This window comes from Agelaius phoeniceus, chromosome 36 (genome assembly GCF_051311805.1).
Source record: "Agelaius phoeniceus isolate bAgePho1 chromosome 36, bAgePho1.hap1, whole genome shotgun sequence".
Lineage (NCBI taxonomy): Eukaryota > Metazoa > Chordata > Aves > Passeriformes > Icteridae > Agelaius > Agelaius phoeniceus.
Window position 1 is genome coordinate 2,359,035 of NC_135300.1, and position 12,735 is coordinate 2,371,769.

At 53.1% G+C, this 12,735-nt stretch overlaps 2 protein-coding genes across 4 annotated transcripts in view; one reads left to right on the forward strand and one right to left on the reverse strand.

The window, feature by feature from the left end:
* LOC143696530 (cohesin subunit SA-3-like) overlaps nt 1–11,910 on the reverse strand; it is a 40,701-nt gene extending 28,791 nt beyond the window's left edge. Inside the window, exons 1-5 of the mRNA XM_077193051.1 lie at nt 11,431–11,910; nt 2,773–2,886; nt 1,877–1,973; nt 1,645–1,741; nt 674–770 (exon numbers count right to left, since the gene is read on the reverse strand). The gene's annotated coding sequence lies outside the window, so the exon portion shown is untranslated. The remainder of the gene's footprint in view (nt 1–673; nt 771–1,644; nt 1,742–1,876; nt 1,974–2,772; nt 2,887–11,430) is intronic.
* On the forward strand, nt 5,482–12,333 carry GAL3ST4 (galactose-3-O-sulfotransferase 4). 3 transcript variants are annotated; one of them, XM_077193053.1, is made up of 4 exons: nt 5,482–5,602; nt 6,593–6,882; nt 9,510–9,759; nt 11,449–12,333. In XM_077193053.1, exons 2-4 carry the CDS (start codon nt 6,773–6,775, stop codon nt 12,235–12,237), a joined length of 1,149 nt encoding a protein of 382 aa, XP_077049168.1. In that variant the 5' UTR covers nt 5,482–5,602; nt 6,593–6,772; the 3' UTR covers nt 12,238–12,333. The 3 variants fall into 3 exon arrangements, with proteins under 3 accessions (XP_077049168.1, XP_077049167.1, XP_077049169.1); XM_077193052.1 differs by having other exon boundaries at nt 5,501–5,602; nt 6,710–6,882; XM_077193054.1 differs by lacking the exons at nt 5,482–5,602; nt 6,593–6,882; nt 9,510–9,759 and adding an exon at nt 10,051–10,574.
* The last annotated feature ends 402 nt before the right edge of the window (nt 12,334–12,735 follow it).

A 12,735-nucleotide genomic window follows, 5' to 3' on the forward strand; every position in this document is an offset into this window, starting at 1 on the left:
CCCCTCATTTCCCCATTTTTCCCCATTTTTTCACTCATTTTTCCCATTTTTCCCCATTTTTCCCAATTTCCCCATTTTTCACCCCATTTTTCTCACCCCTGCAGCCGCAGGAGCGCACGGTGAAGTTGAGCAGCTCCAGCAACTCCCTCATTTCTCCCTTGTTTTTCCCCATTTTTTCCCCATTTTTCCCCATTTTTTCCCCATTTTTCCCCATTTTTTCCCCATTTTTCCCCATTTTTTCACTCATTTTTCCCACTTTTTCCCCATTTTTCCCAATTTCCCCGTTTTTCACCCCATTTTTCTCACCCCTGCAGCCGCAGGAGCGCACGGTGAAGTTGAGCAGCTCCAGCAACTCCCTCATTTCTCCCTTGTTTTTCCCCATTTTTTCCCCATTTTTTCACTCATTTTTCTCCATTTTTCCCCTCATTTTCCCCATTTTTTCCCTCATTTTTCCCATTTTTCCCCATTTTTCCCAATTTCCCCGTTTTTCACCCCGTTTTTCTCACCCCTGCAGCCGCAGGAGCACACGGTGAAGTTGAGCAGCTCCAGCAACTCCCTCATTTCTCCCTTGTTTTTCCCCATTTTTCCCCATTTTTCCCCATTTTTCCCCTCATTTTCCCCATTTTTACCCCATTTTTCCCAATTTCCCCGTTTTTCACCCCATTTTTCTCACCCCTGCAGCCGCAGGAGCGCACGGTGAAGTTGAGCAGCTCCAGGAACGCCGGCTCCCGGTCCCGCCGGTACCACTCCAGCCACTCATCCACCAGGGTCTGGGCAGGAGTTTGGGGCAAAAAAGGGAATTTTAGGGAAAAAAGGGCAATTGGGAGGAAAAAAAATGAATTTTAGGGGAAAAAACGGGAGTTTTGGGGAAAAAATTGGGAGTTTTGGAGGGAAAAATGTGAATTTTGGGAGGGAAAAATCAAATTTTTATGAGGGGAAAAATTGAGATTTCAGGGGGGGGAAATTATAAATTTCAAGGGGAAAAAAGAGAATTTCAGGGGAAAGAGAATTTTGGGGAAAAGATGGAAATGGGTTGGGGAAAAATAATTGAAATTTTGTAGGGGGAAAAATTGGAATTTTGCAGGGAAGGAAAAGGAATTTTAAGGGAAAACACGCAGGGGTTTAAGGAAGGAGAAAAATCTGGAGATTTTTGGGGGTAAAACGCAGAAAATTCAGGGAAAAAAAGAGTTCCAGAGGTAAAAGGCAATTTCAAGGGGAAAAAATAGGAATTTCAAGGGGAAAAAATGGGAATTTCAAGGGGAAACACGGGAATTTCAGGGAAAAACAGGAATTCTAGGGGAAAAAAATGGGAATTTCAAGGGGAAAAACGGGAATTTCAGGGAAAAACAGGAATTTCGGGGGGAAATCGGGAATTTCGGGGAAAAAATAGGAATTTCATGGGGAAAATGGGAAATTGAGGGGAAATCAGGAGTTTTGGGGGGAAAACCAGGAATTTTGAGGAAAAAAAGCAAAATTCTGGAAGAAAAAAATCCTGAATTTCCGTGAAAGAAAACCGGGAAATTGAGAGGAAAAATGCGAGAATTTTGAGAGAAAAACGGGGATTTGAGGGGTAAAAGGGAATTTGGGGGAAATCCTGGGAATTCTGGGAACCTCCCAAGGGTTTTTTTTCCACTTTTTCGGTACCTCCGTGGCCACTTTGCCCGAAAAAAACGGCCTCGAACAGGGAATTCTCCTCCGGGTCCCGCCCGTCCCCGCCGGAGACGCGGGAGCGCTTCGGGGCCTGAGGGGAAAAGGCGGGAAAATCGGCGAAAATCGGGGAAAATGAACAAATATGAGGGGAAATGGGTGGGAAATGAACAAAAATGAGGGGAAATGGGTGGAAATTCCCTCAGAAATGGGGGATTTGGGGACTTACGAGGCTGCCGGGGGCTCCTCGGGGCGGGCCCCGCTTGCTCCGGGGCCGCAGGGAGGCCTCGAAGTCGCTGCCGGAGTCGGAACCGTCCGGGAATTCCCTGAGGGGATTTGGGGGGAAAAACCGGGAATTTTGGGGGTGAGGTGGGAAAAGAGGGGGGTAAAAAGGGGATGGGATAGGGGAAATGGGGAAAAACAGGGAAATGAGGGAAAATGGGGGATGTGAGGGGGGGAAAATGAGAGAAAAAATGCGGAAAATGAGGGGGAAATGAGGGGGAAATGAGGGGAAAAATAAGGGAAAAACAGGAGGGAAATGAGGGAAAAACGGGGGAAAATGAGAGAAAAAATGGGGAAAACGAGGGGGAAACGAGGGGAAAATAAGGGGAAAATGGGAGAAAAAATACGGAAAATGAGGGGGAAACGAGGGGAAAAATAAGGGAAAAAACGGGGGGAAAATGGGAGAAAAATTGCGAAAATGAGGGGGAAAAAGGGATGGGATTGGGAGAAATGGGGAAAAAAAGGAAAATCAGGGGGGGGAAATGAGAGAAAAAATGGGGAAAATGAGGGAAAAAAACGGGGAAAATGAGGGGAAAAACGAGGGGGAAATGAGGGAAAAACGGGGGGAAAATGAGAGAAAAAATGGGGAAAATAAGGGGAAAATGAAGGAAAGGTGGGGAAGATGAGGGGAAAATGAGGAAAAACGGGGAAAATGGGGAGAAACTGAAAAAAAAACTGTAAAAAACTGAGGAAAATGGGGCTGGAACTAGGAAAAAGCGGGCTAAAAAGGAGCTAGGACGGGGGGAAAAATGGGTCAGAAATAAAGAAATTGTGGGAAAACTGGGGGAAGTGATCGGGGAAAGGGGAACGAGAGGGGTTTTGGGACAATTCCAAGGAACTCACGGGGAGCTGGGGGAGCCGCTCCGCGGGGCCGATCCCGGAGCGGGGCCGGAGGAGGATCCTGAGGAGGAGCCCGAGGGACGGAGCCGGGGGGAGCGGCGGGGAGCCATGGGGGAGCTGGGAAAGGGGGGAAAAATAGGGAAAAAATGGGGAAAACAGGGGGAAAACGGGGAGAAAAGGGGAGAAAAGGGAATTCTGGGGGGGTCTCTAAGGCTGGGACCCACCCAGAGGAGAGAATGGGGGGTGGGAGCACCGAAGTTCCCTCAGGAGAAGAGGAGCCCAAAATTCCCTCAGAAGGGAAAGGTGAGGGGTGGAAGCGTCAAAATTCCCTCAAAAGGGAAAAATGAGGGGTGGGATTCCCAAATTCCCTCAGGGAAAAGACAGGGAGCCCAAAATTCCCTCAAAGGGGAAAAGTGAGGGGTAGAAAGCTCAATATTCCCTCAGGGAAAAGAAAGGGACCTCAAAATGCCCTCAGAAAGGAAAAGTGAGGGGTGAGAGTCTCAAAATTCCCTCAAAAGGGAAAAATGAGGGGTGGGATTCCCAAAACTCCCTCCGGGAAAAGACAGGGAGCCCAAAATTCCCTCAAAGGGGAAAAGTGAGGGGTAGAAAGCTCAAAATTTCCTCAGGGAAAAGAAAAGGAGCTCAAAATGCCCTCAGAAAGGAAAAGTGAGGGGTGAGAGTCTCAAAATTCCCTCAAAAGGGAAAAGTGACGGGTGGGACCCCAAAATCCCCTCAGGTCACAATTCCGGATGTGAATGAAGCCCTTCCCTCATATTTGTGGAGTCAAAACCCCTGAAAAATCCAACAAAAAAATCCCCAACCCCCCTGGATCACACCAAGGGGCCTCTGAGAGCCCCCCCAGACCCCAATTTAAGGAGTGGGGGTGAAGCTCTCCCTCAGAAAACCCCTCTGGAGTGCGGAGACTAAAGCTGCCCCTCACAAATCTCTCAAAGAGAGGAAATCAGGATCTTTTAGAGCCTCTCAGACCCCCCAAACCCCAATTTAAGGAGGGTGAAGTCCCCCCCTCACAAAACCCCCCTGGAATGAGGAGAGTGAAGCCTCCCCTCACAAATCTCTCAAACAGAGAAAGTCGGGACCTTTTTTGGTCTCTCAGACTCCCCCAAACCGCAATTTGAGGGGCAGGGATGAGCTCCCCCCCTCACAAAACTCCTCTGGAATGAAGGGAGTGAACCCCCCCCCTCACAAAAACCCCTCGGCTCCCACAGAGGGGCGGGGTCGGAGCCTCTCAGCTCCCCAAAACCCCTCTCAAGGAACCTGCGAACCCCTCGTGCCCCTCCCTCACCTTTACGGGGCTGAAAGTCCGGAAAAAACTGAAAAACTCCCCCCGGACAACCCCGCCGAAACTGCCCCACCTCACGCCTGCCTCGCTTCGCGCCAAAACAAAATGGCGCCCGCCACGTGCCCCAGCCTACGTGGGCGTGGCTACGCGCGGTCACGTGGCCTGAAGGCGCGCCGCGCTGTGGCGAAGTGGGCGTGGTCACATCGGTCACGTGACGCGTGGCGCCAAAACCGCAGCGGGGCCGCTCCGTTGGGGGGGGGGGGGGGTCCCAAAAAACCCAAAAAACTCCAAAATTTGGGGATTCTGACGGGAATTTGGCGTTTGGGGGGGATGTAGGGGGCGGGGGGGAGCTGTAAGGGTTTGGGAGGGCGGCAGGGGGTCGGGGGTTCTCTGTAGATTCGGGTTCTTTATGGACTGGGGGGTCCCTAAAACCCCCAAAATTTGGGGATTCTGACGGGAATTTGGGGTTTGGGGGGATCTGGGAGGTCTGGATCCCATTCCTGGCCCCGAACCCCATTCCTGATCCTATTCCCGATCCCATTTCCCGCTCCGATCCCAAATCCCAAACCCCGATCCCAAATCCCTTTTCCCGACTCTGACCCCAAATCCCAAATCCCAAACCCCACCCCGATCCCAAATCCCTTTTCCAAACGATCCCGATCCCAAACCCCTTTTCCTGATCCCTTTTCCCAGTCCCGATCCCAATCCCAAATCCCTTTTCCCATTCCCAAACCCCTTTCCCAATCCCTTTTCCCGTTCCCAAATCCCTTTTCCCTTTTCCCGATCCCTTCCCCATCCCGAGCCCGCTCCGCCCCGTTCCCAAATCCCCTTTTCCCGATCCCTTTTCCCAGTCCTGCCCCCGCCCCGTTCCCAAATCCCCTTTTCCCGATCCCTTTTCCCGTTCCCAAATCCCTTTTCCCGATCCCTTTTCCCAGTCCCGATCCCGTTCCCAAATCCCTTTTCCGAATCCCAAATCCCTTTTCCCGATCCCTTTCCCCCCCTTTTCCCGATCCCTTTTCCCGATCCCGTTCCCAAATCCCTTTTCCCGATTCCAAATCCCTTTTCCCAAACCCCTTTCCCCATCCCGCCCCCGCCCCGTTCCCAAATCCCTTTCCCCCCATTCCCAATCCCTTTTCCCGTTCCCAAATCCTTTTTCCCTTTTCCCGATCCCTTTTCCCGCCCCCGCCCCGTTCCCAAATCCCTTTTCCCGATCCCTTTTCCCGCCCCCGCCCCGTTCCCAAATCCCCTTTCCCCATCCCGGGCCCGCTCCGCCCGCCGGGGCCGTCCCGGGGCGGGGCCGGGCACAAAAGGGGAAAACTTTGCGGGGCCGGGGAGAGAAGGATCGGGAACTTCTTCGGGAACTTCTCCGGGAACTGCGGGAATTTCGGGAACTCCGGGGCCGCCCAGGGGGTTTGGGAGCCCCGCCCGGGGGTTTGGGGGTCCCGCCCGGGTTTGGGGGCCCCGCCCGGGTCTGGGGGCGCCGGGAGCCCCCGGAGCCGATCCCGGGATGCGGCGGAGCTGAGCGAGGCCGCGGTGAGAGGGAGAAAGGGGAAAAGGGATTTGGGATCGGGATCGGGAAAAGGGATCGGGAAAAGGGGTTTGGGATGGGGGGAAAAGGGATTTGGGATCGGGATCGGGAAAAGGGATTTGGGATGGGGGGAAAAGGGATTTGGGATCGGGATCGGGAAAAGGGGTTTGGGGTCGGGAGGGAAAGCAGGAATGGGAAAAGGGATTTGGGATCGGGGGGAAAAAAAGGGATTTGGGATCGCGGAAAAGGGATCGGGAAAAGGGGTTTGGGATGGGGAAAGGGATTTGGGATCGGGGGAAAGAGATTTGGGATCGGGATCGGGAAAAGGGATTTGGGATGGACGGGAAGGGATTCGGGATCGGGGGGAAAAAAAGGGGTTTTGGATCGGGATCGGGAAAAGGGATTTGGGATCGGGGAAAAGGGATCTGGAAAAGGGGTTTGGGATGGGGGGGAAAGGGGTTTGGGATCGCGGGGAAATAAAGAGAGATTTGGGATCGGGGGAAAAGGGATTTGGGATTGGGATCGGGAAAAAAGGGATTTGGGATCGGGGGGGAAAGCAGGAATGGGAAAAGGGATTTGGGATTATGGGGAAAAGGGATTTGGGATCGGGGGGGAAAAGGGATTTGGGGACACCGGTTTTGGGGTGACCCTCTCTGTCTGTCTGTCTGTCCATCCCCTGGCTGTTTTTGGGCTCACCCTGTCTCTGTCTGTCCGTCCCAGCCCGGTTTTAGGCTGACCCTGTCTGTCTGTCTGTCTCTGTCTGTCTGTCTGTGTCCGTCTGTCTGTCCCAGCCCGGTTTTGGGCTGACCCCTGTCTGTCTGTCTCTCTGTCTGTCTGTCTGTGTCCATCCGTCCGTCCCAGCCCGGTTTTGGGCTCACCCTGTCTGTCTGTCTGTGTCTCTGTCTGTCCGTCTGTCCGTCCCCAGGCCGGTTTTAGGCTGACCCTGTCCGTCTGTCTGTCTGTGTCTCTCTGTCTGTCCGTCTGTCCGTCCCCAGGCCGGTTTTAGGCTGACCCTGTCCGTCCGTCCGTCCGTCCATCGCAGCCCGGTTTTAGGCTGACCCTGTCCGTCTGTCTGTCTGTGTCTCTCTGTCTGTCCGTCTGTCCATCCCCAGGCCGGTTTTAGGCTGACCCTGTCCGTCCGTCCGTCCGTCCGTCCGTGGGTCGCAGCCCCCAGGATGAAGCCCCCCCCCGGCTGTCGCCGCCTCTCCGCCCTCGGGGCCGCCCTGGGCGCCTTCATCGCCCTCAGCTTCACCCTGGGGCTGCTGGGGGGGCCCTTCCGGCACAGGTGGGACCCCAAAAACACCAAAATCCCCCAAAAACACCCAAAAAACCCCATAGAAACCCTGGGGGGGCCCTTCCGGCACAGGTGGGACCCCAAAAACACCAAAAACCCCCAAAATCCCCACAGGGACCCCAAAAACCCCACAGGGACCCCAAAAACCCCATAGAAACCCTTGTGGGGCCCTTACGGCACAGGTGGGACCCCAAAAACACCAAAATCCCACAGAGAGACCCCAAAAACACCACAGAGACCCCAAAAACCCCAAAATCCCAAAGGGGAGACCCCAAAATCCCACAGAGAGACCCCAAAAACCCCCATAGAATCCCTGGGGGGGCCCTTCCGGCACAGGTGAGACCCCAAAAACCCCACAGAGACCCCAAAATCTCACAGAGAGACCCCAAAATCCCCACAGGGACCCCAAAAACCCCATAGAAACCCTTGGGGGGGCCCTTCTGGCACAGGTGGGACCCCAAAAACACCAAAAACCCCCAAAACCCCACAGGTGGGACCCAAAAAACCCCAAAATCCCAAAGGGGAGACCCCAAAAACCCCATAGAAACGCTGGGGGGGCCCTTCCGGGACAGGTGGGACCCCAAAAACCCCACAGAGACCCCAAAATCCCATAGAAACCCTGGGGGGCCCCTTCCGGCACAGGTGGGACCCCAAAAACCCTGAAATCCCCCAAAATCCCACAGGTGGGACCCAAAAAACCCCAAAATCCCACAGGAGAGACCCCAAAAATCCCACAGGGACCCCAAAAACCACAAAATCCCACAGAGAGACCCCAAAATCCCCACAGGGACCCCAAAATCCCACAGAGAGACCCCAAAAAACCCCAAAATCCCCCATGGGAGACCCCAATTCCAGGGGGGAAACCCCAAAATTCCCGGGAAAAAACCAAATCCTGAAGGGGAGACCCCAAATCCCCGGGAAAATCCCAAATCCCAGGGGTGATTTTGGGGCAAATGTTGGGATTTAGGGACAACTATCGCGATACCTGGGTGCGATATCGAGATTGGGGTGTGAAAAACTTGAATTTAGAGGGGGAAATCCCGAGATTTTGGGGCAGATGTCGGGATTTAGGGACAACTATCGCAATACCCGTGTGCGATATCAAGATTGGGGTGTGAAAAACTTGAATTTAGAGGGGGAAATCCCGAGATTTTGGGGCAGATGTCGGGATTTAGGGACGCATATCGCGATATCCCTGTGTGATATCGAGACACGGATGAATTTAGAGGGGAAATCCCGAGATTTTGGGGGCAAATACCGGGATTTAGGGACACATATCGCGATATCCCTGTGCCATATCGAGATTGGGATGTGAAACAACTGAATTTAGAGGGGAAATCCCGAGATTTTGGGGGCAAATACCGAAATTTAGGGACACATATCGCGATACCCGTGTGCGATATCGAGATTGGGGTGTGAAAAACTTGAATTTAGCGGGGAAATCCCGAGATTTTGGGGGAAAATACCGGGATTTAGGGACACATATCGCGATATCCCTGTGCCATATCGAGATTGGGGTGTGAAACACCTGAATTTAGAGGGGAAATCCCGAGATTTTGGGGCAAATACCGGGATTTAGGGACACATATCGCGATATCCGGGTGCGATATCGAGACACGGATGAATTTATAGGGGAAATCCTGAGATTTTGGGGCAGATGTCGGGATTTAGGGACGCATATCGCGATATCCATGTGTGATATTGAGACACGGATGAATTTAGAGGGGAAATCCCAAGATTTTGGGGCAAATACCGGGATTTAGGGACAACTAGTGCGATATCCGTGTGCGATATCGAGATTGGGGTGTGAAAAACTTGAATTTAGCGGGGAAATCCCGAGATTTTGGGCAAATACCGGAATTTAGGGAGACATATCGCGATATCCGGGTGCGATATCGAGATTGGGGTGTGAAAAACTTGAATTTAGAGGGGAAATCCCGAGATTTTGGGGCAAATGTCGGGATTTAGGGACACATATCGCGATATCCGGGTGCGATATTGAGACACGGATGAATTTATAGGGGAAATCCTGAGATTTTGGGGCAGATGTCGGGACTTAGGGACGCATATCGCGATATCCCTGTGTGATATCGAGACACGGATGAATTTAGAGGGGAAATCCCGAGATTTTGGGGCAAATACCGGAATTTAGGGACGCATGTCGCGATATCCGGGTGCCATATCGAGACTGGGATGTGAAACACCTGAATTTAGAGGGGGAAATCCCGAGATTTTGGGGGCAAATACCGGGATTTAGGGACACATATCACGATACCCATGTGCGATATCGAGACACGGATGAATTTAGAGGGGAAATCCCAAGATTTTGGGACAACTATCGTGATATCCGTGTGCGATATCAAGATTGGGATGTGAAACACCTGAATTTAGCGGGGAAATCCTGAGATTCTGGGGACAAATACCGGGATTTAGGGACAACTATCGCGATATCTGGATGCAATATCGAGATTGGGGTGTGAAAAACTTGAATTTAGACGGGAAATCCCGAGATTTCGGGCGCAAACCCGGGGCCTTTTGGGGCCCCAAATCTCGCGATTTTTCAGCGGCGCTTCCGGTGCGCGGCTCTCGCGATATCGCCGCTGTCGCGCTGCCCGCAGGGCCCCGGCCGCGCCGCGGTGCCGGCCGCGCTCGCACGTGGTGTTCCTGAAGACGCACAAGACGGGCGGCAGCAGCGTGGTGAACCTCCTGTCGCGATACGGGGAATCGCGAGGGCTGCGCTTCGCCCTCCCCCACCGCTACCAGTTCGGCTACCCCGCCCCCTTCCGGGCCGAGCGCGTGCGCGGCTTCCGGCCCGGCGGGCCCCGCTTCGACATCATCTGCCACCACATGCGCTTCAAACTCAGCGAGGTGAGGGGGAAATGGGGGAAAAAAACTGGATTTTGGGCAAAAAACACAAACTGGGGTTTGGGGCAACAACACAAACCGGGATTGGGGGGAAAAAACGGGGATTTTGGGCAAAAATACAACCCGGGATTGGGGGAAGGCTTCCGGCCCAGCGGGCCCCGCTTCGACATCATCTGCCACCACATGCGCTTCAAACTCAGCGAGGTGAGGGGGAAATGGGGCAAAAAACCGGGATTTTGGGCAAAAAACACAAACTGGGGTTTGGGGGAAAACACACAAACCGGGGATTGGGGGAAAAATGGGAAAAAAATGGGAAAAAAATACTGCCGGGATTGGGGGGAGGCTTCCGGCCCGGCGGGCCCCGCTTCGACATCATCTGCCACCACATGCGCTTCAAACTCAGCGAGGTGAGGGGGAAATGGGGGAAAAAAACGGGATTTTGGGCAAAATAACGGGGTTTGGGGAAACACAAACCGGGATTGGGGGGAAAAAACGGGGATTTTGGGCAAAAAGGGGAAAAAACTACACCGGGATTGTGGGGAGGCTTCCGGCCCGGCGGGCCCCGCTTCGACATCATCTGCCACCACATGCGCTTCAAACTGAGCGAGGTGAGGGGGAAATGGGGGGAAAAAACGGGATTTTGGGCAAAAAACACAAACTGGGGTTTGGGGCAACAACACAAACCGGGATTGGGGGGAAAAAACGGGGATTTTGGGCAAAAAGGGGAAAAAACTACACCGGGATTGCGGGGAGGTTTCCGGCCCGGCAGGCCCTGCTTCGACATCATCTGCCACCACATGCGCTTCAAACTCAGCGAGGTGAGGGGGAAATGGGGGAAAAAACGGGATTTTGGGCAAAAAACACAAACTGGGGACTGGGGGGAAACACACAAACCGGGATTGGGGGGAAAAAACGGGGATTTTGGGCAAAAAACTACCGGGATTGGGATAAAAGACTCTTAAAAATCCACTAAAAATCCCTAAAAAATCCAGAAAGAAATCAGAAAATAATCCCAAAAAATCAGAAAAAATCCCAGAAAATTCTCCCTAATTCTGTTCCAAAAATCCCTCAAAAAATCCTTAAAAAGTCGGGAAAAAATCCCAGAAAATTCTCCCTAAATCTGCTCAAAAATCCCTCAAAAAAATCCTTAAAAACCCATTAAAAATCAGAAAAAAATCCCAGAAAATTCTGCCTAAATCTTCTCAAGAAATCCCTCAAAAAATCCTTAAAAACCCATGAAAAAATCGGGAAAAAAATCAGAAAAAAAAATCCTAGAAAAAAATCAGAAAATAATCCCAAAAAAAAATCCCAGAAAATTCTCCCTAAATCTGCTCCAAAAATCCCTCAAAAAATTCTTAAAAAATCAGGTAAAAAATCCCAAAAAAATCTCCCTAAAACTGCTCAAAAAATCAGGAAAAAATCCCAGAAAATTCTCCCTAAATCTGCTAAAAAAATCCCTCCAAAAATCCTTAAAAAATCAGGAAAAAATCAGGAAAAAATCCCAAAAAATCAGGGAAAAATCCCAAAAAAATCAGGAAAAAATCCCAGCAAATTCTCCCTAAATCTGCTCAAAAAATCCTTAAAAACCCATGAAAAAATCAGGAAAAAATCCCCAAAAATCCTAAAAAAATTGGGGGAAAAAAAACGGCGTCACAACTTCTCATCCCTCCCAACCTGCGGGCGGTGCCGCAGGTGCAGCGGGTGATGCCCAACGACTCCTTCTACTTCTCCATCGTGCGCGACCCGGGCGCCGTGGCCGAATCCGCCTTCTCCTATTTCCGCGCGGCCGCCCCGGCCTTCCGCAACTCCCCGTCCCTGGGCGCCTTCCTGGCCGCTCCCGAGCGCTTCTTCCGCGCGGGCCAGCGCGGGAACCACTACGCCCGCAACCTGCAGTGGTTCGACTTCGGCCTCCCGGAGCCGGTGGATCCGGGGCAGATCCCGGAGCTTTTGGGCGGCCTGGAGCGCGTTTTCCCGCTGGTGCTGCTGGCCGAGCGCTTCGACGAGTCCCTGGTGCTGCTGCGGCACCGCCTGTGCTGGCCGCAGGACTCGGTGGATCTGTTCCCTCACAACTCGCGCGGCTCCGCCCAGGAAGTGACGCCGGAGCAGCTGCGGCGCCTGCGCGCCTGGAACTCTCTGGACTGGGCGCTCTACTCGCATTTCAACCGCAGCTTCTGGCGGCAGGCGCGGGCCTTCGGGCTGGAGCGGCTGCGGCGGGAGGCGGCCGAGCTGCGGCGCCGGCGCGGGGCCCTGGCCGGGCGCTGCCTGCAGGGCGGGGGCCCCGTGCCCGCGGGCGCCATCGCCGAGCGGGCGCTGAGGCCGTTCCAGCCGCCCGGAGCCGGCGCCATCTTGGGCTTCGCGCTGCGCCCGGGGCTGCCGGGGCCCGAGCGGGAGCTGTGCCGGCGGCTGGCGCTGCCCGAGCTGCCCTACAAGGACCTGCTGGAGAGGATCCAGTTCGGGGGTAAAAACGCCACCGATGGGTGAAAAACAAAACAAAAATCCCTGCGGGAATTTCCGTGCAAAAACCCCGGTGAAATTCCCTTAAAAATCGGCGATTTTAGGGCTGAAAGCCCCCCCCCCCCCCCCCCCCCCCCGCCTCAGTTTACCGTTGGCGAAAAGCTCCAAAATTCTGGGAATTCAGCAAATTTTGCCACGGATTCAAAACGTTTTTCACCCCCAAAAAAATTTTGAGATAGGAGGTGGAAAATTTGGGATTTGAGCCGCAAAGATTGCAGGAATTTTTGGGGTGTTCCTGTGGAATAGTTTCCCTCGAAATATGGGATATGAGTCTCAAAAATCCCAGCAATTTTCCCCTAAAAATCCCAAAATTTCTCCCTAAAAATCACAGAAATTTCTCCCTAAAAATCCCAGAAATTTCCCCCCTAAAAATCCCAGAATTTTCTCCCCAAAAATCCCAGCAATTTCCCCCAAAAAAATCCGGAAAGTTCCCCCAAAAATCCTGGGAATTTCCCCCAAAACCCA